Genomic DNA, 22,935 nt, shown 5'->3' on the forward strand with positions numbered 1-22,935 from the left:
CGACACCTACAAGGGCTGGCTCTTCAAGTGGACCAACTACCTGAAGGGCTACCAGCGCCGCTGGTTCGTGCTCAGCAACGGCCTCCTCAGCTACTACAGGTACCGGCGGCGCCGGGGCACCGGGCGGGGGGCGGCGGAGCGGGGCCGGGCCGGGCCGGCGGGTCGGCTCCTCTCGGCTCGGTTCGGCTCGGCCGGAGCAGGCGCCTTCCGCCGCTCCCGGGGAAGCGCTGCGGCTTCCTTCGGTGCCTATTGGAGCCCCGATGTCGTCGCCCTTGTGCAGCACGCAAATCCCGTCGTTTCGGCTAGCGCTGCTTGATCGAGGGCGAATCCCGGCCGCCACCTGCGAGCGGCGGCGTCGCGCGGGCTCCCGGCCGCGGCCCCGCGCGGGTCCTGCCCCGCCGTTGCCGTCGGGGGCTGCCGCCGGGCCCGGCCGCGGTCCCGGCCCCGGCCCCGCCGTGCCCCGGCAGTGGGGACCCGCAGGGTGACGCTTCCCCCGGCTCTCTGCGGGAAGGCGCCCGGCTTATTGATTTCCACCCCCTCTAGCCTAAACTTAAAATAAAAATCGCAGTGGAAACAGTATCGCCAAACGAGCCGCCTTTTCTGAGAGTCGTGATTTGGTTTTGTAACACGCTTTCGCTGCTTTTCGGGTGCAAGAGACTAGTTTTAGAAGCCCAGAGGCTGGAAGTACTTAGAACAGCCGTGCCCGCGAAGTGCAAGCGCCGCTCCTGATGTTCCTGAGAGAGAAGGAGGCCAGGCTGGACTCCAGTGCTCAGGAAAGCCGGTGAGGCAGAAGACTATTGGAGGAAGGAAGGAAGTTATAACAGCGGTGACTCCGAAGTCTTGCCCAGCTTTCTTCACTGTCCAGCGTGTTGGCTGTCTCCAGACAGGCTGTTCGTGTTCCAGTGAGCGTGGTACCTGAGACGCCGGTGCTGGGGGCTGCAAGCTTTGGTCCTCAGCGTAACGCCTCTCTAATTGGTCCCCTGTGTTTTTATGTTAGTTGAGTGGTGAAAATATAAACGTATGGATGTTGTAAGGTTTTGTTTTGTTTTATACCGTATAAAAGAAATATATATATATAAAAATATAAGGTATACCTATACCTTAGGAAGGACTGGGTTTGTTCTTGTCTCTATGAAGACTAATTCCTTTCTGCTCTATCACCCTCTCTTTCATGGGGTGTACGTTGATGGTATTTCAGGCAATGGAAGTGATCCCTGATATAGTGGTTAGAGTTTTCTAAAATATATATCTTTAAAATACCAAGCCATACCAATTAGGACTTTTTTTTTAAGGCTGAAAGCTGTTTTTTCTCCCAACACAAAATTTGTATTCCTGTTTCCTCTCTGATGAGTGAGCTTCAAGTCACTAATAGCTGTTAATATAAACTCATCCAGTATCTAAACAGAAATCTGGAAGTTAGGTCCTGAGTTCAGACTTTGACGGTAATATGTCAGAAGTTTTAACAGTGTGTCTTTCTGATTACCTGGAGTTTTTTAAAAACCTGAAAAACCAAAACCCAGACCAAACCAAAATACTCTGTAACAAACAACTGCACAAGAATCTAGTTACCTTTCAGCAATTCAGCTAGCTTATTTTTAATCCTTTCTGATATTTTTATGCTCTATAACTCTAAACTAGGTCTGGACTTACAGAACTATGCAGCTTTAAACAGTTGTTGGAATTTAATGCTCCATTTGTAACCTTGTGAGAGTGCTTTTTTTTAATTGCTGCCAAGTCTGTCTTTAGCAAACAACTGGTTTTCTTTTTATTTTAAATTAGAAGAGCTAAATTTATTTTAAGACAATTTGATATGTTGTAGGCTGAAACAACAGAAAATCACCCAAGGAAGTGACTTTGAGCAACGCGTGACAGAGTTGAGCTAGAATTACTTAGTGGAGCTTTTGGCCAGTTCAGCTGTGCAGTGGCTGCTTGGGTAACGTACTGCTGATGACTTATTATGCATTTTTGGTAGGGCTGATTTAAACATACTGAACTACTGAATCGTTTTTTCATCATTGGACTCGATGAGAACTGAGTTAATTCAGTTGTGAGTCACGAGTACAAAAATGTAGTACAGATCACATGGGAAAGTGCCTTGCCCCCCAAACAAATGGAAAAACCCCCATGATACTCTTCCAAACCAGCTCTCTTAATAGAAGGCATGCCTAGCCGTCGAGTGCCAGCTAGGATTGATTATGGCAGGGAACTCCTGTGAGATAATCCTGGGTAAACTGCCATTTTTCAGTACTACTTCTGGCTAATTGATAGGAGCAAAGAAGCCGCAGGTATCAGGCAGTGCTTTTTCATGCATGTTTTTTGTGTGAGGAAACTGTTGTAAAACGTGTGGACTTCTGTTTGTTTGACTTTCATAGAGCGACTGTAAAAGATCAAATTCTGTAAAGGCCTCTTGATATTCTGTGGTCCGCCTGTCTCATTTTCGGCTGGTTCTCTGTACTCATACCAGCTCTGAAGATGCATGCTAGAGTTGTATTTTTCTGTATTTGCTACAAAAGGTTTTACAGGACAAATCATGCCCTTAAGGATAGGTCGCTGTGCTCGCCTCAGCGGCTCTTGACACCTTTGTAATTTGAATTTAGAAGATGGTTGTCCTGCCGCACAGTCTTGATGACGTGTATCCTTTTAGCTGTTGACTATTCAGGGCTAATGTGAGGAAGGCAATAAAAACTTCCATTTTCTAGTGCTTTAAAAGTCATCTTAATTGAAAAATTGTATCGTGATGCCTAAGTGCCTCCTTGAGTGTGTTGATGCAGTTTCAGATTGAAGCTTTTCATTTGAATTTCCTTCTGCTCACTGTTTAGGTTACCTTAAAAAAAGCCTATAAAGTTGTCTGGCGGTGATTCCTGCTAGGTTTTTTGTTTGTGGAGTTGAGCTCTTAAAATCTTGCGAGGCCTATTGGGAAGTCCTGTTGTAATAGAGCGTAGGTGGGTGTCGTGCCATATGGCAGGAATTACTTTTTGAAGTATTCTCATGCAGCCAGGTGGAACTCTTGTTTTCTGCCTGGTTGGTTTCACAGGAGCAGTTTTCTGAAATAAAACTTCTAATTAGAATATTCTTTCCAAATTCATTTGAATATTTAAAGCCTCTCGTATCTTGGCTAAATCTATGGAGACATACTGCCTGTGAAGCTTCCATGCAGTATGTGTGCTCGTGCTGTATGTTCCCTACTCTAAACCTGTGGAAGATGATAATAGCTGAATAATTCTTAAAGATGTCTTGGGGAAAAACTCTCCTTTTTAGTGAGGCATTTAGATTAAGGAACTTTTCAGAAGTCATACAGCAAGATAGTTGCCCAGGAAGAGATCCCAGGTCTTTTGAGTAACCTCCTCCCTTCCAGTCACTAAGATATTGTGCATTACCTTTCTTGACTGCAGAAATAGAAGGGGAGAGCTGGCACCTCTGTTCTGCATATTGGGCCCTTCAAGGCAGTTGCAGGTTGGTGTCTGATAAAGGTAGAGCTGTGTTGCACAGCCCAGTACTTGAATGGTTAAAAATGCAACTGAGAAGGGGCTGGGCTGTCTCTCTGAGCAAGGGAAGGCGCGTGAATGCATGTGCTTCGCATCATTCTCCTTCATTGGGATGTCTTAGTTGGCATCTCGTTATATAACAATATTTGGAGAACTGCTGGCTGCTCTTCAGCCTGCGTGCAGTCTGTTGAGCTTACCCCCAGTCTCTCCTCCTTGAAGTTATGGAAGTAGGGAGTCTCATCTGCAGGATATTCATGACTCTCATTGCTTGTGAATGACTAGTATTTTTAGGGTTGAGTAGGCCCTTATTTTCTTCTGTCTCTCTAATTGCCCTTGACTGTCCCTGTTAGCGTATTTTTTAAGTTGACTGACTGACTGGGAAATCTAGAGCATAAAGGTGATGTCTGTACTGGGAGACTGGAAGTTTAAGCATGGCACAGCCAGTCCATTTAACTCAGTAACGATCAAAAATCTTCCTCCAAACTGCACTGGCAGGATTCCACTTATAGATTTATCATTACCTATGATTAGAGTGTGTATATGGGAGAATCTTATCACCTTGAACAGATAAGCGTTCCCAAGGAGATTAGAAAGGATTTTTAGGTAAGTATTAACTTATCAAAGGTTGGTTTTTGGCTCTTCTGGTCGATATTCCAGGTGAATGTTGTCTTCTCCAAGCAGCTTTCTCATATTTTGAATAGCTTTAGTTTCAGGTGATCTCCTCTACAGGATTGGTTTGTAGCCCTTTTTTTTGTGGGTTACATGTCTGAAGTCTTCACCACTACTGCTGGTGGCCACCGGAAATGATAGTTTAAATAGTGCTAAATGGAAAAGGAAAAAATGTTGCATGCTGTATGTTATTTGCTCATTTTTGTGACCTGAAAGGCTTCTCACCAGATAGCAGCCCTTAGCTCTCCTCTCAGTGCTGGAAATGCTCTAGAAGAATGATCTGGTGCCTGGACCGGATTAACTGTCTTGCCTATGGTATCCTGCTTGTGTGGAGGGGGAGGACAGTTTGATTCCCTGGAAGAGCTGTGTTTCCCAGAGCAAGGTTCTTCAAATAACTTTGTTTATACAGCAGTTAACTCTTGATCAGCATTTTAAGGTCTTGTGTAGAAAGGAGACACCCAATATAACCTAGTATTTTCTCCTGCTTCCTGTGCTAGGACTCCAGTTGAAAGCTGAGGCAGTGGATTCAGGCAGGAGTTGAAAAATTGCTGCTGCTGTTGGAATTACAGGATACTTGAGATCAGAAGGGACCTCCGGAAATCTCTAGTCCCAACCCCCCACTCAATGTGGTGTCACTAGGTGAGGTTGCTCAGGGCCTTGCGTTGTCAAGGTTCGAATGCCTCCAAGGCTGGAGATTGCACAACCTCTCTGGGCCCCCCATTCCAGTGCTTGACCACCCTCATGATTTAAAAAAAAAAAAAAAAAAAAGTTTCCTTGTATCTGGTTGACACAAAGTAAAATCAGGAGAGGGGCCAGTCATATTAGCCAAAAACTAAAGCATTATTCAGTTTCCAGCACATATTCTCCTAGCATGATTTTTATAACAGCTTGTCTCACCTCAAGTATAAAGTAGCTGAATGTCTTTGATTACTTTTCATCTTTGGGGTCATTGAATATGTAGTTTTCAAAGATAGCCCTGTAGCTTCATGGTAACTTTGAACAGCTTGTACTTAATCAGAATTTTAATAATGCTTGCTCTCAGTCATCTTTTTTTTGCATGATACTCTCTTTGGCCATATGGAGTTTTGCTGTTGATTGTTCACCACTCTGTTTTTGAGGAAACCCAACTTCTGTGTTCTGTAACTGGGGACATGGCGTTCGTGCTGGGCCAAGCATCTCCCAGTGAAGTTCCACCAGGGCCCAGGCAAGTGCACAGCTGCAGCTGAGTGGGAAGATGTGCGAGTGCTGCCATGGAGTGAGAGGAGGAATGAGCTTTCCTGGGCTGTTTGTTTGCAAACTTGATTTCTCTGCTTCCAGTTTATTACAGCTTTGAGGGAATTGGGCTGACTTGACTCAGAGCAGCAACTGTATTTGGAGCTGTTTGCGCTGTAGGAGAGCATGAACCAGAGATCCTAGTTCTTACAAGTGTTTTCAGCATACCCTGATTATTAGCATTGTTGCACTGAAACTGTTTGCCCTCAGCAGAGCTAACTTAGAGTTGGTTATATTGATCAGGAGTTGACCTCTGCTCCCCAATACTGTAAGAATAACGAAAGCTTTTTGTATCAGGATTTTTCTACCTGTTCCTTTGGTTGTAATATTCTTCCCGGTTCTGCTTGTTGGTTGCAGCTAACCAACCAGAGCTGGGGACTCTCCTGTTACTTTTTTCCCTGCATATTCTTAAAGATAGTATACTGAGCCAAATGCTTCATTTGATGAAGTTGTAGAAGGAACGGATTTATCTTGTGAGAACTAAATTGCATTGTTCCTCCGGTCATCTCATTTTGTGCAGTATAATTTGCAGCCTGTATTGCCATCTCAATGTTGACTGCATGGTAAACGTCCAGATAATGACACTCACTCTGCAGTTTAGTTCCTGGATATGTTTGCAAGTATGCAGTTTTTTTTATGGGCACAGCTGTGCAGATGCTTGTGAGAGAATAAGATGCCTGTTTCATATTTCTAGTCTCAACTGTTTTTGCTTTGTTGCTGGGGAAAAAAAGCCTAGGCATAGTTATGCCTTTCCTGTATTCTTACTACCTCAGTTTTCCTCTGCAAAGGCAGGAGAAGGTCATTTCTCAGTCTTTTGTTCCTCCCTTATATTGCTGGTAGCTGCTTTTCAGCTCTGCCTTTTGCAGCTGGTGGCTAAGGGCTTGTATGGTCTGACTGATGCTTAGTGATAGTAGTGGCTTTGCTTACATCTGAGAAATTTTGTCAGCAGTCTTCATGGTTTTTCTTTAACTCTAACTTTCCCTGCTCTTTTCCTTAAAAATAGTAGTGGAAAAGCCCTGTTGGTCTGTGCTCTGGGACCTCTGCTGTGCACGCTCTGGAAATGATACAGTTATCTCTCCTGATCCAGGTGCACACCTACCATTTGACTGTAGTTCCTATGCCTGTGCCTTCTGCCAGGGTAATGTGTATTTAGTTCTAATCTCCTGCCCCACCTGCAAGTTGTAATTTCTGCTTGCTTAGTCCATCATCCTCTGTACCCGCAGTGGATCACTGGTGAAGGAGCTGATAATCTCTTGCCAGAAGTAATGCTAGAAACTTGCTAAGAGCTCTCTTGTTTATATTTTTTTCATTACAGTATCCTTCTTAAACTACCCAATTTCCTTCTGAGGAGGAGTTTTCAATCAGTGAAACATGAAGTGTTTAAAATACTGTAACTTGTTTCTGAATGACTTGGACTTCCATTACCTTTAGTTTGATTTTTACACYACAGCAAGATAAACTATTGAACTTATTTTCTGTATTATACTGTGCGTGCAGATAAATTACCTAGCTACAGTGTAATTTATCCAGGTAATTTTAGATAACTTAAGGATGTAATGATACTAGGGCCCTTTACTTTTCATAGATCTCTTCAGATCTAGTTCTGATGGCCAATAATCAGGTCATCACCCTGAAATATGAGTGGTCCCAGCCCGCTATCTGGAAGGCGGGCAGCTAGTCATGCTTTAAACTCCCGAAGATTTGTCCCCAAATTGTCACAGTGCTAACAGACTTCAGAAACTGAGCTAGCCGTAGGTGTTAAATTTCCTTTCAGGTCTTCATTATGCAGTTCAATTATTTTAATCGTTCCTATGGTATCTTGGCAGGGATCTTTATACATTTTATATCAACCTCTGTTTGGTTTCAATCAGAAAGCTTGCTTAATAATTAATTGCTCGATATTTTTTTCTCTGAAAACTGCAGCCTGAGTGAAAGCTGGAGGGTTTCCACCACGGCTGTGATGTGCTGTTGCTGTGTGGTCAGTGATTGCTGACTCATACAGGCGCGCGTGCGAGTGTGCCTGTGTGGAGCCTTCAGGCTGTGCATGAATCAACTTCAGAATTAAAAATGCAAATTGAAAGCATGGTACTACAGGGCCAGTGACATGATTCAATTGGTAGTGGCAGCCCTGTGATAACAGCCGAGCAAATCTTCTCCTTTGTCCTGCTCCAGACTGTTATATAATTCATTTTACCTTTGCAAGCGCTAGCTCTTGAAAGCTCTCCAGATGCCATTGCTCATAACTTTATAACATTTCTGAACTGTTGGCTCTGCTGCTGCTTGCAAACGTAATGTCATGCAGTTCACAGCGTTTACATTGACTGCGGTAAATTTTTTGCAGTGTAAGTAGTATTGACTCGCTGGCTTGCATATACGTGTTACAAATGACTTGTTTTACCAGGTATGGTATGTTTGCGCTTTAGGCAGCAGTCCTTCCTTTCGCACTGATTTGGGCCAAGCTATTTCTGTCAACAAAGAATGCTGTAGGGGCAGGCACAGCACCTTCGAGTTAAGTAGTTTCCACAATACATATAAATATGATGCCATAGGAGTTCGTGCCTTTGCCTTTTTCTCCTTTAACACAAAGCGGTGATTCTTAAAATCTGTTATTAGTAGCTAAAGTAGGTTTCTACTAAGCATTTTATGAGGAACCAAGCAGAAAATATGGTCCTTCATATCTGTTGCTTGCATATTACTGCTATATGCACAAGAGCTTTTTGCTTTAGGTTTGCTGATTGGTAAAGATAGTAAGTTCAGCCCTAAGCACTGCAACTGCATGGCCTTTTCTTAATGAATGACAAACTGGTTTATTTTTTTGGCATACTTATATGATAGCAGGGATTTGCAGCAGTAATGCTGGAGGAAGTTGTGTACCTGGTCTGACGGCAAAGCTCCTTTTGGAAGGCGGTTGACCTACCACTACAGGGGCATGTGTTCGGTTTGCTCACTCCATTCCTTCAGTGAAGCTCCCTGCGGTGTTAAGTAGCAACCCGTTATAAGTGCAGCTGCGTTTTCAGAATTGCAGTGTTGGACTCTTCCCAGCTGGCTTCATACTCGGTGCCTGTCAGTCATCTGAATGTGGAATTAGAGTATTTGTCACAGAAGAAAATATCCATGGCAACTAATTCACTAGGCCTGTGAATCTTTACATTTTTTGAAAATGTTCTTTCCATGCAACACATAGGGATCATTCTGCAAGCTTCCAGTTGTGTTCCCCATTTGGCAAAGTCTTCCAGTGCATTACTCTAGCTTCACTGTCCACTAGGGTGCAAGAAACATCTGCAGTACAAGATTTCCACCCCTCCCCCCCATCTTCTGTCATTGTCAAAAATGAGAGCTCTTCTTGGAAACATGCAAAAAATAAATGGATCACAATTCAGACCAAAGGATAAGTCTGGATGTACTTGGCTGCAAAATAGCCATGGCTGACTGAGAAGTGCTGATGGTAGTAGGAAGGAAACATGCTTATCTCCAGGTGGATTGTGGATGAGTGGAGGATAAGAAATGGATTTGGAATTTGGAGTGGAGAATTATTAACAGAATTTTGAGTTCATTATTGATTAATTTCTTAAGCCTGGGAAAATCTATTAATCCCTCATAGCTCCTATATTGTTCTTTTCTACCTGGTAGCAGAATAACTTAAGCTCATATAAATAGCTTTTAATGTCATGATTGAAAAAGCACCTTTTTGTCTGGAAAATATAGAGATGATATGCAGTGGCTGAGGGTGCCAACTGTGCCCACTGGCCATTAAGAGTTACCAAAGTTAAGTTTCAGCCTTTGGCTTGGATTCCTTTCCAGGGGCATCTGGAGTGAGCACCCAGGCTGTGCTCCAGGGCGAATTGCAGGGGCTGGGTTGACTTCAGAAGTTCGTGGCTGTCATTATTTTTAGACTGATGTCTTCAAGCATCGCTGTTTTCAAGCGTGCATGTGCGTGTGTACACTGCTGCTGTGGCTGCTGCTGGGTGATGTAATCGGTCTGGTTTTGTAGACTGTATTGCTGCGTTTCCCTTGCCTGTTGCGTCTAGCTCGCTACACTGGGGTTAGTGTTGAGTCGCACAAGTGCCAACTGTTTGTTGCCTTGTTTCTTAAATACCCACATGGATATTCAGTTCTGCAGCATGAGGTCCTCAAGAAGCAAATAATAAAAATAGTTTGCCATGGCAACGGTAATTATATGCTGCAGAACTTTTAAGTTTGTCATGCCAAGAGTTATAGCAGAGCTACATGACTGTTTTGGCAAGGGTGAATGGTTCAAGGAGCTGCTGATTTCATCAGATGCTGAGTTTGGAGTCCTTCCTGGGCTTGTCACTTATTGTTTCTGTGAGTTACCACCCAGGAGTTCCCCAGCAGAGCTTGTGGAGCAAAGAGTGCTATGGGGTTATAGTGTGTGGTCAGCTGAAACTAATTCATGGTAATACTTTATTCAAACAATTTTTCCTTTCCTTGTCACTTGTGTCTCTCCATGATCTGTGTTGGTGAGAGCCTGCTGCAGGCTCTCTAGTTTTGAACCTCTCCTGGGATGTAATTTTTATAAACAGGAGCTAAGAGTCAAAGCAAAGGTCGTTTTGCCCTGAAGTAATCTCTTATTTCTAAACTGCTGGTGGACTGCTTTGTCTTTTTTAGAAATGGTACAAAAGATGGAAGAATCCTCTTAATCTTGTATAATTTGAATTGAGCATGTCTGGCATGCTGTCAGTTCATACAGTGCTCGTTTGAGTTGTATTTTACCTTTATTGCCTTGAGACAACAGGTAGGACTCCCTGTTGGAGCTGGTGTAATGCAATGTTAACAGTAGCTATGTCCTGTCCGGGACTGATTAGGAGTACCGTGTGGCTTGATATTTGTTAGTATTTCAACATATAATTTGAATCTTTTTTCTTCTGTGAACATTATAAGATTATAAAGCAAATACTGTGACTAATGTTAATGACTTGGCCATAACCTGCTCTCAGCCAGTCTACATCAGGAGGCAGGACTGCTCTTCAGAGGGAGTGTGACAGGCAGGAGACATGGGCTGATGGAAACCTCATGAAGTTCAGTAGAGACAAATGCGCAATCCGGCTCCAGGCTTCAATACCCCAAGGCAGCAGGAAGGCTGGAGCCAGCTGACTGAAGAGCAGCTTTGCAGAAGGGACCCTGGTGGGTCCTGGAGGGCAACACACTGACTGGGAAGCAGCAGCGGGTCCCTGCCACGATGGCCACCTGCATTTTGGACTGCCTTAGCAAGTGTGCAGCCAGCAAGTCGAGGGAAGAGACTGTTCCCCTCTGTTCACGTTGGTGAGGCCCGTAGCTTTTGGACACTGGGTCCAGTTTGGGGCTCCCTAGGACAAGCCATTGTGTGCTGGAGCGAGTCTAGCAAGGGGCACTGAGGTGACTGGGGCTGAAGCGCAGGGTGTTGGAACACGGAAAGTCCCAATGAGATACAAGGAAATACTTTTTCACCAGGAGCAGAGTCAAATTCTGGGACAAGGTCTAGGGAGGCAGAGGAAGTTCTTGAAAGTATTTGAACTGGCTAGGCAATGTCCTGTGCAACCTCATCTAGGTGGCCCTGCTCAGAGCAGGAGGGTGGGTTGGAGACCTCCAGAGGTGCCTTCCAACATCGGTTACTGTGTGCTTCTATGATTATTCATCTTCTGATGAGAAGAATGGCATGGGGAAGTCTCCAAATATGGAGACCTGAGCAGACCTTAGAGCGTTGGTTAGTGTACAAATAACCCATCTTACTCCTCATGATGCTGCTTCTCTCCTCTGAGATGTTATTTCTGAGACATTGTTTGGGTCCTTGCTCCTGCTCCACTTTCCCAGCTCTTCACCCTGTGATGAGAATCAAGTCATGATCTAGTGGTGTAGGCTCGGGAGTGGGGAGGAAGGGTTATAAAGATGTATCTCACTGTTGGGGACCCTGTTCTGTGCCTCGTGGTAGGAAATAAGCAGGATCTGCTTAAAAATCTGAAAAGCTGCTTTGGGGAGGATTCAGTGAGGACACTGGTGTTCGAAGTACAGTTCAGAGAGTGTAATCTCACTGTGTGCTCTGTGCGTATCCTGGAGTTGACTTTTAATAGTATGGAGAGTTTGTTTTTGTGAAAGCTAGTGTTACTCATCAAACTATTCCAGCTCAATGCCAAGCAACTCTTAATTCCTGGACTTTTTGCAGCTGCAGTACTTTTTTTTTTTTTTACTTTTTAAACACTAACTCTGACTCTCTAAAGTTATAAATTAGCCTCTAAATTTAGGGAAGGACTCCTATCTGACCACTGCAACAGTCGGAGTATTAAAAAGCCAATAGAAATGCAAATCTGAAACTATGATGTGATTAAACAGTGCATTAATGACACATTATGTTTTTATTAGTTAAAGCTCATAATAACTGTAGTGTCCTGTTGGAACATCTCAGGAGTTAAAGAACTGGGTGAGTTACTAATCCCTTAGGAGTGGGATTTGCTTCGGGAGCTGACAGAGGACAGACTTTCAAGTTCTTAGCTGTTTGCTTTTGGCTGTGTAGCTGCTGGAGTTTCTCAAATGTGACACTGCCCTTAAACTGTTTTCTGAGTTGCCTGCATTTTTATGTAGGCTGGATGAGGCATTTAACCTTTTTTTTTTTCTTTTCTCCTGCCCCTTGCTCCCCCGCCCCCCTTTAGAAAAGTATTAAAAAGACTTCTCTTTTGAAGTGGAAAACCTATGGATGCAAGTTCCTTGGAAGTTTAGTTTTAAACTTTGGGAGTTTAGGTGCAGAGGTCTATTAAGTGTTTTATTTTTTTTCTTTGGGATGCTCTATGTTGTCCTTTAATGAGTAATTTTTTTTTTTCCTGCTTACAGCCTACAGGTATCAATCCCTGAACTTCACTTCCAGGTACCTTAGACCGCACAACGCTTTACTTTACTACATATAAGGGTCCGTAACTATTGTATCGAGTTGGATTCTCCTTTGCGTCTGCAGCCCTAAGCTGCCTTTACAGTGCAAGAATTAAATATCTTTTTGACTGCCCATATGCCATGTTCTCCATTCTGGGGATTTTACAGGTTAATATATTATCTCACTTCCGTTCTTCTGGGAAGAGCACCATGCTGACCTTCGGTTATTCCATAGGGCACGTGAGGTGGGACTGATTCCATCAGGATTTTTACTTTTAATTTCCAAGTGCACATTAAGTGTAGACTCAGCGAATGATGAGTTAAGTTGTGTTTGTTCATGGGAACAGAGGAAAGGTCTTCAAAATGGTCTTGTGTCCTACGAGTTAAATTCCATAGTCAATGTACTGTTTGGTGACTGGGCATTGAGTCCTTCAGGGAAAATACCTAAAAATACAGCAGGAAGGCAGCAGCAACATTTGTAGCAAAGCACTCTGTGCCAGGAATGTGATGATTAAGTTTTCTCCTGTAATGTAACTGCTGTGTTATATGCCCTGTATCTCACAGGGTGGATATAAAGGCTGACGGTTAATTGGTTGTAACAGGAGTAGGAACCATGTAATCTTTAACTGTAGCATAGTGTGGATTTAATGTTCTTGTGAACTTACTCTCAAAGGCATTTCCATGATGAAGGTTTACAGTTTCCGTGGTCTCAGGAAGAATTTGTAAAATAACTATAACTAGTTGAAATACCAATATTAAGCTGGTTTATAATCTTGGTAGGAAGTAGGCTGAAGCAACACATCATAGGCATGCAGTGAATTATGTCTCGTATTCAACACACTTTGCTTCTGTCAGTTTTCATTGTTTTCCATTTGCATTGTAATGGAAATAAGTTAATTCTTGCAAACCCCTTGTTCCATGTGAGTAAACTGGGTTCTTACCATTAGGTGTATTTTTAATTCACAAATTGTGGTTTATTTATGGAATTGCAGGTATATCTGTGCTGTTGATTTTATATACAGCTAATCAAGTGCTGTTGATCCACAACATGTGTTATAGTAAACCCAGCTGTGGCCAGCAGGAATTGCCTTTAAATGTATTTCCCAGCCAGACAGAACAAGGGAATAAGATTTTGCTGCTGGCACTTGTGTGCTGCCAAAAAGTGGGATCAGTCGCTTGAATAGAACTTGACAACTCTGTGTTTGGCAACGCAGTGTACATGGCTTCAAGTGCCATGTCATCTCACTGGGGTTTGGGTCGAAGTTGAGTAGCAAAGTTGCATGCAGGTTGAAGAGTGTGGTGTTAGGTAAGTTGGTGTCTGCTCTCTTGCTGCCATGTCGGTGTATGCTCCTTGAAAAGAATTGCATTAAGAAAATAAGCTGCAGTATGGTATTGTCTTACCTCAAAAACTCTTGATTTTTTTTCAGGGTGAAACTCTAGGTGCCTTTGGAAGAAATGTGAGAGTTGGATAAGAAGTGTTGATGTTTATCTTGCAGTGTGTGGGGCTGTTGTCCTTTTCCAATATCAATCTCTCGCACTGTCTGCAGAAGGACTTTCTGTACCCTGCATTGGAGAGCTCACATAACTACAGGCTGTCTCTCAGTAGAGCTTTTTCTTTTATCCAGAGATGGGAAGGCATCCTGTCATGTTCACTGTCGGGATGAGAATGTTGCCTGGCAGATGTTGTGAAGTGCATCATATTCCTTCCGCTAAGGGAACGGCATAGCTAGACCTGGAATAATAGTGGAGTGGTGTCCATTCTTCAAAGTACACGTTTGCGTTCTTGATGCTGTTGGTATGAAGATGGACAAGGCAAGCGGCATGAATCCTTCTGTTTTATTTCTCTCTCCACTAAATTTATCTTCCTGTCAGATGAAAGTACAAAACACAAGTCTATCATGGTGGGACTTGAATGTTGAGAGGGAATGGGCTTTGTGCCGACTGGATTTGCTTGGTGCGACTGTGAAGACGTAATGTTGTAAGGTAGTCTTTTGCCCTTAACATGCTTTTGCTTTAGTTGCTAATGGGAGAAAACATGGAGAAGTTTGGCTTGGTATGGGAGGAGGATAAAAACTGCGAGCAGGCTTGTGGCTGTGTATGATGTATTAAGGGAGAGTCTACAGCCTGAGGGATGTAAAGCTAGCAGAAATGCTTAAAATCACTGTCCAGTTTCAGTGTACTCATGTGACTGGAATAGGTGAAAGCACATAATGCTACCTAGTGCTAGGTGCACCTTTTATCTCTTTAATATAACCCTAAGAATAACCTTTCTCCTGTGCCAGATCTTTATAAAAAGTCTGCTTCTGCGTACAGATGTTGTAGTTCTGACAGCTTAGTTTCTCCTCATGCAATATATAAATAAAAATAATGACTTGGTCATCCACCCATTTATTTGGGAAAGAATATCTGACTTTTTCACTAGTATCACATCTGATCAACCCATTTTTGGTAATTTAGATATTTTTCTCTAAGCTGGTTTGAGATGGGAGAAAGATCTCCTACAGTGTTCTTCCTTCTCTTCCATGTTACAGCATTTGTTTTTACTCTCTGCTCCCTGAAGAAATAACTTTAAACCTTCAGTTTTTATTGATCCTCTTCCTTCACCTATTTAAAAGAATAAAGAAAGGAATATGGGCAGAAAAGGTGACAAAAATTAGTCTTCATGTATAAAATCACTCCAGTGCATCTGGGGAGGAAAGGAAGAGGATGAAGGCAGCTTTATTTTTCACCTTTGTAAAATGTAGTTTTGTGTTGGCAGTTCATTTTTATGCTTTTTAAAAATTACTGATACTTTTCTGTCCTCTGTATACCCCCAAAAGGCAATAATGGCAACTGAGCCCAGTGATCTGAAAAATGGCCAAGAAGCAGGTTGAACTCCTTCGCATCTTGGTTGGGATCTTCTTCTTGCTCTTGTCCCAACCCCATTTACGGAGATTTATGGAGTCGGAGCCGTTAAGCTCCTTTGGTTTCCCTCATTAGTGAATCTTGCAGTAGATGATAAAGTGAGACGGTGAAACAATAAGAAAGCATCAGCGTAATGCATTTTAAGCTGCTGTTTGGACTAAAGGAAGCTAATGCAAGAGACTGACTTTAGCTGGGTTTGGTTGCTGAGGATCTGTGCTTCTTTCCAAGAAGTTGAGATGCTGACAGCTGCACTTTGTGGTACTTAATGTTGCTCAATAACCGCTTGTGTCCAGAGAAAGCTGTGCTTTGGTAGGCAGCGAGAGAAATGGGTTTGATACCGAGGGTATCTTCCTGGCCATTAATTTTAGGTGACGGCAAGAGATGGTGCAAAATTACTTAATTTTCATTGCCATCTAGAGGACTGAGGAGCTATGCCGCTTAAAGAAAGCATGTTTACAGGCTTGAAGGTCTCTAGGCCCAAGGGTTTCTTTTGAGATGATTGGGATTTTTTGTTTTTGGCTGGGAAACCATTGAGTTTTTCTGGCCTCTCATACAGTGTCTTCATGTAGAAACCGTTGCAACAGAGTTCTGTCTATTGGGTTGGCTTGTGCTGTAGTGCTTTGCTCTTTGGAGATGTGCTGGGGCAAAAGTACTTCATAGTCTTATCTTTGGTGTAAATTTAGAAGAATCTTTTGCTTCTGCATTGGGTAAACTTTTAGTTTGGAAGCAGAGGATGGGTTCTCTCATGTTCATACTTATAGTGTTTGCCTAACTTTTCTTCCAAAAGAGAAATTCTTTGTCTGGAGTTGGAATATTCTGAAGTTTGTACCCTCCTGAGGATTTCTTCATTCCATCCTCTGTTTGATGTCACAGCAATGCAGAATTTCCTTCTTGTTTACCTTTATTCCACTTTTTTTTTTTTAAACATATTTTTGTCTGGTAGCTTCTGGAGTATTTTGACTCCTCAATTATGAACCGATACAAGTGTGTGTGGCAAGGGAATATCTTAACCTTTTACAGGAGTCTGAGCTTTTGTGAGATCTTTTTCTGAACAAAAAGAACTTACTGTGCCAAGTAAATGTCTTTCATTGAAATTTGAGAACCTCTTCTTTCTGATGTCCCTGAATTATTCCTGTAAGTCACAGTGACTCCAGAAAGAGCCTGAAATAGGACTAGAAGAACAGTGATGGGTCATGTTATTCTAATAGTACCTTCTTGGATTTTCTTAAAAGGGAGAAAAATCTGTATATAAAGAGTGGCTTTTAGACTGTTTGGCCTGTCTTGTATCTGACCTGCCTTAACACCTGTATAAATGTTTGTTCTTCAATATCTGATACTTTAAAACTATGCCACAGAATTAAACTCTTTCTTCTTCTGTTGGCTAGAAGAACTTTAAAGCTGTGAGAAAGCTTCAGAGAACCAAGTTCCTTCTGGTTCTGAGCTGTACTTGTCAATATTTGTTTTCAAAGGTGTAACTATCTATGATCTCATAATATATTAGAGGAGCTTATATCAATATTATGATATCAGTTAATGCACATGACAAATAACTTTCCACTTTTCCTGTTTTCTTTTTTCTTTTTTCCTCATTGGCAAAGCAAACTGGCTGTTGCCCTTGTGCATATTAGCACCTTGCTTACTTTCATTGTCCTCTTTAAACTGTCCTAATTAGCAAATGCATCTCTTTTTTTTTTTTTCCCCTTATTCTGCTGTCTCAAGCAGTCAAATTTTGAAATCATTTCGAGAAGCAAAGAAGGCAGACTTTTAGAGAAGATAAGCATTTGGCGTATCTGCTGCGGAAACGAATGTTGCTGAGAATGAGGTCTAAAAATAAACTGTTTCCAGTTTTGTTCCTTCAACGTGAACTTCTGGACATGCTCTCTCTGGTGCACACGGGAAGGAAGCGTTAAAGCCACCCTTCGTGAAGCACCAGGGCCCAGACCTGCAATGGGACTTTGGTACCTGCTGGCAAACAACCTTTGGCTTCCCAGGTGTCTGAGCAGTTGGGAAGGGTTTTGTCGATTGCTCAGTTGAGTGAAGCATCTGTTTGTGCAAAATGTATCAAATGTTGCTCATTAAATGCTTATCTACCTCCCTGATGCATACACAACCGGCTGCTTTGGAAGTTCTTTGCTTTCCCAAAGTGGGTGCGTTGTTAGTGCTCCAAAAAGGTACTTGCTGGAGGGCTGCTAAAAGAAACGGGGTGCCTTTGAATAAAATACCTACTGCTGTTTCTTTTGTGGATGTGAACCTTGCCTGGGTGGAGGAGATGGAGAGAGGATCAAAAGTCTTCCTGATTCACAGCAGCTGATGCTTGTCGAGAAGGTACATCCTGTGAAGTGTTGTCTGGGAAACTAGTGTATAGGCTTGCATTTTCAGCAGATAAACACTAAAGCCCTTCAGTAGAAATAAAATCAAAAACTCTCTCACTGTGCCAGTGAGAGTAGAGGGCAGGTCTGAAACTTTGTCGAAGCAGCTCTAATATCCCTATGTAAAAACTGGAAGCATCCCTTGCTCCAGGGAAATTTTCTTGCAGCACAGTATACTAAAATAACACTGAAGGTCTGGACCAAGCAGCTGGGAAATTGCCTTAAGCTGTAACTCATCCTTGTCTGTGTGAGAGAAGTCCTTTATGAAGGTAAATGACTTTGCTTTCCCTCTTGGCCATATGTTTAACTTTTTTCTATTCCTGGTAACCCATAATCCATATCCATAGGCTTTTGCAGATAATGTATAGCCGTAAGTAATGATTTCCAATGCAAAGTATGGACATGATGCAGATTCCTGGGCTAAATTCTCTGAAGTGTGGGAAACTTGTGCTTTGTGTGAGTGTATATTGCTGCACAGAGGCTGAGAGGGAATGGTGTGTCCGTAAAATTAGGAGCAGTAGGACTATCTTTTTGGTATTTACTTTGTGAGGGTAAATACACTAACACCCCCTCACCAAATGCTTGTTTGTTATTTTGTATGTTTGTCACTCATCGTTTAATACCTTGCTCTGATTGTTTAATACCATGGAAAAAATATACAAGGTGTATTTTCTTTTCCAGGCTTCATGCTTGATTGACTTGATGAGCAGTCGTCATCTAAGGAAGTGCATGGTAATGAAAATGTAACTCTTAAAGAGGTCTCAAGAGAGTAATGCTAAAAGACTTGCTTTGGGCATCGTCTCACAGATGAAGCAGCTGAGATTTTTCAGGAAAGTGATCCGTTCCAGAAATGGTTGGACAAGGACACTGGGGCATTTGCAAGATTTGATCGAAGAGAGTCAGAATTGCAGGCCAACAAACGGTTAGCTTTTTTTTTTTTTTAATAAAAGCTTGGCATGTCTAGCTTCTGGAAAGCCAGTTGCCAACATTTTTTTTTTTTTTTTTTTTTGGGTAGTGTTATAAAAAATGGGAAAGAGCTTGCTTTCTGATACGCCATCCCTGTGTATTTAAATTGCAGGCGAGTTTTAAGCTCCTGCTTGCATTCCCCCCTCTGCGCATCAATTCTTATGAAAAAGTTGCTATCCGATAAACCGCTAACCTCTACACTTTTCAGGAACATATCCTGAAGGGCCTGTAAATCTGATCGTTTTATAGAAATAATAATGTAGATCATAGAAATACCTTGTATGTAAGTGCCTCTTGCAGTTTTCAAGCTCGTTCTTCTTTCTTCTGCTTAGACTGATATCAAATTTATTATGCCAACTACTGAAAGACTTTTCTTCTTGGCTTGGTTCTGAAAGAGACAACTGCATAGTCTGATATTTCCTCTCTGAGAAGAACAGATAATTGCCGTTGAAATTAGGATATGCTAGACATAGATCTGAACACAGTTTTTAAGGATTAAGTTTCCAGGTGGTGGCAGGAGGCCTTGGAACTCGGTGCTGTCTGGTGATGTGAAGTATTTGCCTGAGCAGATGCAGTTACTTGATGGTATTTGGTGAGAAAATGTAGCCCTCAACTTTGCCTTCTTGTGCCTAGGCCTTAAAATAAGGGGGGGGGGGAAGTGTCTATGCAGCTGTGTGGATTTTGGACCTGGCTTGACTTTCCTGATCAGGTATATCCATAAGAAATATTCCGTGTGGAACGAAATTCTGTGCTATAATTTTAAGAGTTGTTTGAAAGTTGGCAAAAAGTCAGAAGCACAGTGACTTTAAAATGATCTCAGAAGTTGGAGGTCATGCACAGTGTCTCTGAAGAAAACTTACTCAGTATTGAAAATATTGTTAACATTTACTGTAACTTGCATAAAGACAGAACTGCTTGCGTTAGTGGAAAGTTTCTGGGAAATGCTCTTCTATCTACGTTTGAGTGCCTTGAGAAAGACTGGGTAAGACTAGTGCTTTAGCAGTGATAAGTAAAGGTGAACTCAACTAAAGTTGATATATTTGTTGCATGAACAAATATCCACTTTGTCTCTTGTTGATGATTCTCTAGTAGAAGCATTTCCAGGTGGGAAGGAAATAAGTTTTGAGAAGCCCTCCTTGATGCCTGCTTTCTGGGGTTTGTTAGGTGAGCAGCCTAACTGGGAATACTCCACTTGAGTGCACTGGAGAGCCAGGCCCAGCAGCTCCAGGGCTTTCTTAGCTTGTTTGCATTAGTCACAGTGTACTCAGGGGATGATTAGTGAGAGTAGTTACAGGTGGCTGATCAGCTGGTTTGGGTAGGGAGGGGATGATTTAGAAACTTTGAAGGAAGCCATGAGGAGGTTCTGAAATCCTTCATGCTCTTGAAGGCACCCTGTAATGGGAGTTGGAAGCCCAAAATGTGAATAATGGGACAAGCTGCCAATGGTGCCGTTTTACCAGCAGTGTGATTATCACCCTAGCCATCTTGTTGAATAAAATTTAGGTTGCCCCCCCCACCGCGTGGTGCAATGCCGCTTAACCTACCACGTCCGAGATTGCGCCCTTGTTGCAAAACCTGTTGAACCCCAGGCTGGTATTAAATGCTCGGTGGTATGTGTTTCAGGGGAACACGGCGTTCCCTCTCAGTTTGAGCGCCCGTCTCGGAGTGCGCAGTGATAAATGGGAATACTTAGGTTTCTCTAAACACACAGAAATCAGGGCAGGTCTGTTCTAACACTTGCTCTTAGAAGACTTTCAAGTTTTACAGTGTTCAAAAAAATGCACTGCCTAGGCAAGAGATGCGTTTCCTTGAACTTTCACAGATCCATAAACAAAGCTAGTCAAAACTGTCAGCGGCTTTCACCCTATCCTCGTGCACAGTAATTGCTTTGCTAAAGCTGCTGACCTCCTGTTTGGGATTTCTCAGCTGAGACAGACAACTGTGTTTTCTATCTACAGCATCAGCTGTTGGCTGACTGCCCTAAATGGGCTGCTTGGTGCTTTCATATGCTCTTACTAGGTTTCCTGCTGATTAAGTCCGAGGATATTCTCCTCACCAGATACGCTTTGCTTTCTTCTCCCTGAGTTGATTCCTGTACGGCCTTTAATTCAGTTTTTGTTGGAAGGTGAGGGCTGAAAGCCCTCGAGTAGTAATGGGCTCCTCTTCTGGCCAAGGTCACTGCCTYGGCAGGGAGAGGAGGTTGGGCCCAGAGCTGCCAACGACCTCTCCTTACTGCTTCCTTAATGCTTTTGGGGTAAACTGGCGCGATTTTCACTTGAATCCACCCAAGCAATTGTGTGTGCTGAAATGTCGTAGATCATGCAAGGTTGGCCCCTGTCCAGGGAGCTTCGCTGGATCCCTTCTCCTCCTCGGTGGGTTTTTGGCCTTTCTGAGGGGTGGCGGGTAGGTTCAGCGTTACCAGCTCACCTCGATTCTTCCTGTGCAGTGGCACCGAGGGACGCGAGCGGGGCTGCTCTCCCGGGACGCCAGCTTTCAGAGCTCTCTTTGCGTGCCCAGGTTTGCAGAGCTGATACCCTTATCATGCGGGGACAACCTTAGCGTCTCCAGAAGTTCAGCACAGATAGCGCTACGTAGTGGGAGGAGCGTGGATGCTTACTGGTAACCAAAATGCAATTCGCTGTGGTTTTAGGACTTTCTATGTTTAAAAAATGATTAAAAAAACCAAACTCTTCTTTTTTTTTTTCCATGAAAAGTAAACAAACTGACTCCTTTGTCAGATTCTATCTTGCACTTCCCGATTTCTGCGTGATGGCTTACTGATTTTTCCCATTGACCACTGCTAAGGTTTCTTGGCAGATAATCTGCCTTGTGCCCAGGGAGATGGATAAATGGGTTGCAAAAGCTAATTCTGAAACATATGTATCCAATGAGTAGATATCTTTTTACACAGTACCCTTTTATTTGGTATGGGAATCTTGTTTGTAGGAGAGCTATTAATTAAAAAAAACAATAACTAAAAAAAAAACCCCAACACCTCTTTGGGGAAAGACTTTGGGTTGGAAGGAAGCTGCGGCACACCTTGGCATTTCGATGCAGTTCTGGTGTTTAGTGATAAATGCATATAGATTTATAAATGCTTTTATAAATGCTGCCTTACGCAGAGTGTGGTTTCACAGGAAGTGAGAGGCCTCACACTGGTGGTACCTGCTTAGATATGTTTTGTGCTCTGAAGAGGAGATTGCCTGTACATGAGCCAGATGCTGTTCAGGTGTCCGTCCAGCAAGGCTGTTGCACTCTTTGGCAGGGAAAGAAGCCTGAGGCTCTTTGGAGACATTTCAGCAGCTTGGCAATGTTTTCTTTTTCTTTTTCTTTTTTTTTTTTTTCCTGGCCTGACCATTTACTTAGATCCGTGTGCTTCACTACCAAAGAATTTTCCTAGGCCTACTTGTATGCTGAAGATGCCTCAAATGTGAATGTGCTCACGTATCCGAACTGTGCTCTTGAGATTTTGCAGTGACTTTTTTTTTTTGCATTAAACCTGTACAATGTGCAGTGTCAGCGATATATGCGGTGTCCTGCACTACACTGAAATGTTGTGGGTGGGAGTGTCTTTCTGACAAATTATTGTCCCCTAGCCCTCTTGTATTTAATTTTTTTTAAATTATTTTTTCAGATGATGATACTGCAGGGAGAGACTGAACTTCTATTTGCAAATGAGACAAACCAGTGATAATTTTCTTTCAGGTATATATTTTTTCCCTTAAAGGCTTTCTCTGCCCTCGTGTAGGTACTATGGCCAAACTCAAGTGGGAAAGCACTGGAGAAAGGAGTGTGAGACCAGGATTACGTCTGTTTTTGGAGTCTCCTATTTAAAAGAGATGTTTACAGTCATACTGGCTCTCAACCTCGCTGGGTGAGGAGGCTGAACGTTGGCTGAGGCTTGTTAGTGTTAGATCCTGTGTGCAGGTAATGACTTGTCCCAAAGTCTGGTTTGTGAAGCTGCTGGACGCTGGGAAATTGGGCCTTGATCTGGGTGGCTACCTGTGGAGCAGGATGCCCCATTTGCTGTCAGTGCGTGCTGTAGTGTTTTGTTTTTTTGTTTTTTTTATCTGTCTCCTGGACTGCTGATGACTGTGACTGAATATATTCATGTTACAGCACTCTGGGAGAAGAGGCTGATTTCCCCCCCCCCCCCCAACTAATCTGTACCCATCTTGACTACAGCCAGCTGCAGATTAGTCGCCCTTTAAACAGACGTAATTGCATCTTTTTGCAGAAATCTCAGTACAACAGCTGCCATGTTTGTTTGGCTTTTCCGTTTACGATTTTTGTAGGTTTTGCGGGGGGGGGGGGGAAGGAAGGAAAAAAAGCGCTGTCATGTGGAGCTTGCAGTTTTTGAGACTTACTGAACAAGGTTGTAATCTGTTGAACGTGCATATTGCTTACTGCGCAAG

General features: G+C 42.9%; 1 protein-coding gene across 3 annotated transcripts in view; it reads left to right on the plus strand.

Moving 5' to 3' along the window:
- Nucleotides 1-6: 6 nt before the first annotated feature.
- The window catches only part of OSBP2 (oxysterol binding protein 2), a 164,355-nt gene continuing 141,426 nt past the window's right edge, over nucleotides 7-22,935 (plus strand). Inside the window, exon 1 of one of the 3 annotated variants that reach the window (XM_026076619.1) lies at nucleotides 7-99. Coding sequence is in view for 2 of the 3 variants with exons in the window: in XM_026076615.1 (XP_025932400.1) it covers nucleotides 19,462-19,502 (41 nt within the window). In the remaining variant the exon portion in view is untranslated. Of the gene's footprint in view, nucleotides 100-19,074; nucleotides 19,113-19,446; nucleotides 19,503-22,935 lie in introns of those variants that run through there. The other 2 variants (XM_026076617.1, XM_026076615.1) reach the window with 2 other exon arrangements.

Source organism: Apteryx rowi, unplaced genomic scaffold, assembly GCF_003343035.1.
Source record: "Apteryx rowi isolate R43461 unplaced genomic scaffold, aptRow1 scaffold_434, whole genome shotgun sequence".
Classification (NCBI taxonomy): domain Eukaryota; kingdom Metazoa; phylum Chordata; class Aves; order Apterygiformes; family Apterygidae; genus Apteryx; species Apteryx rowi.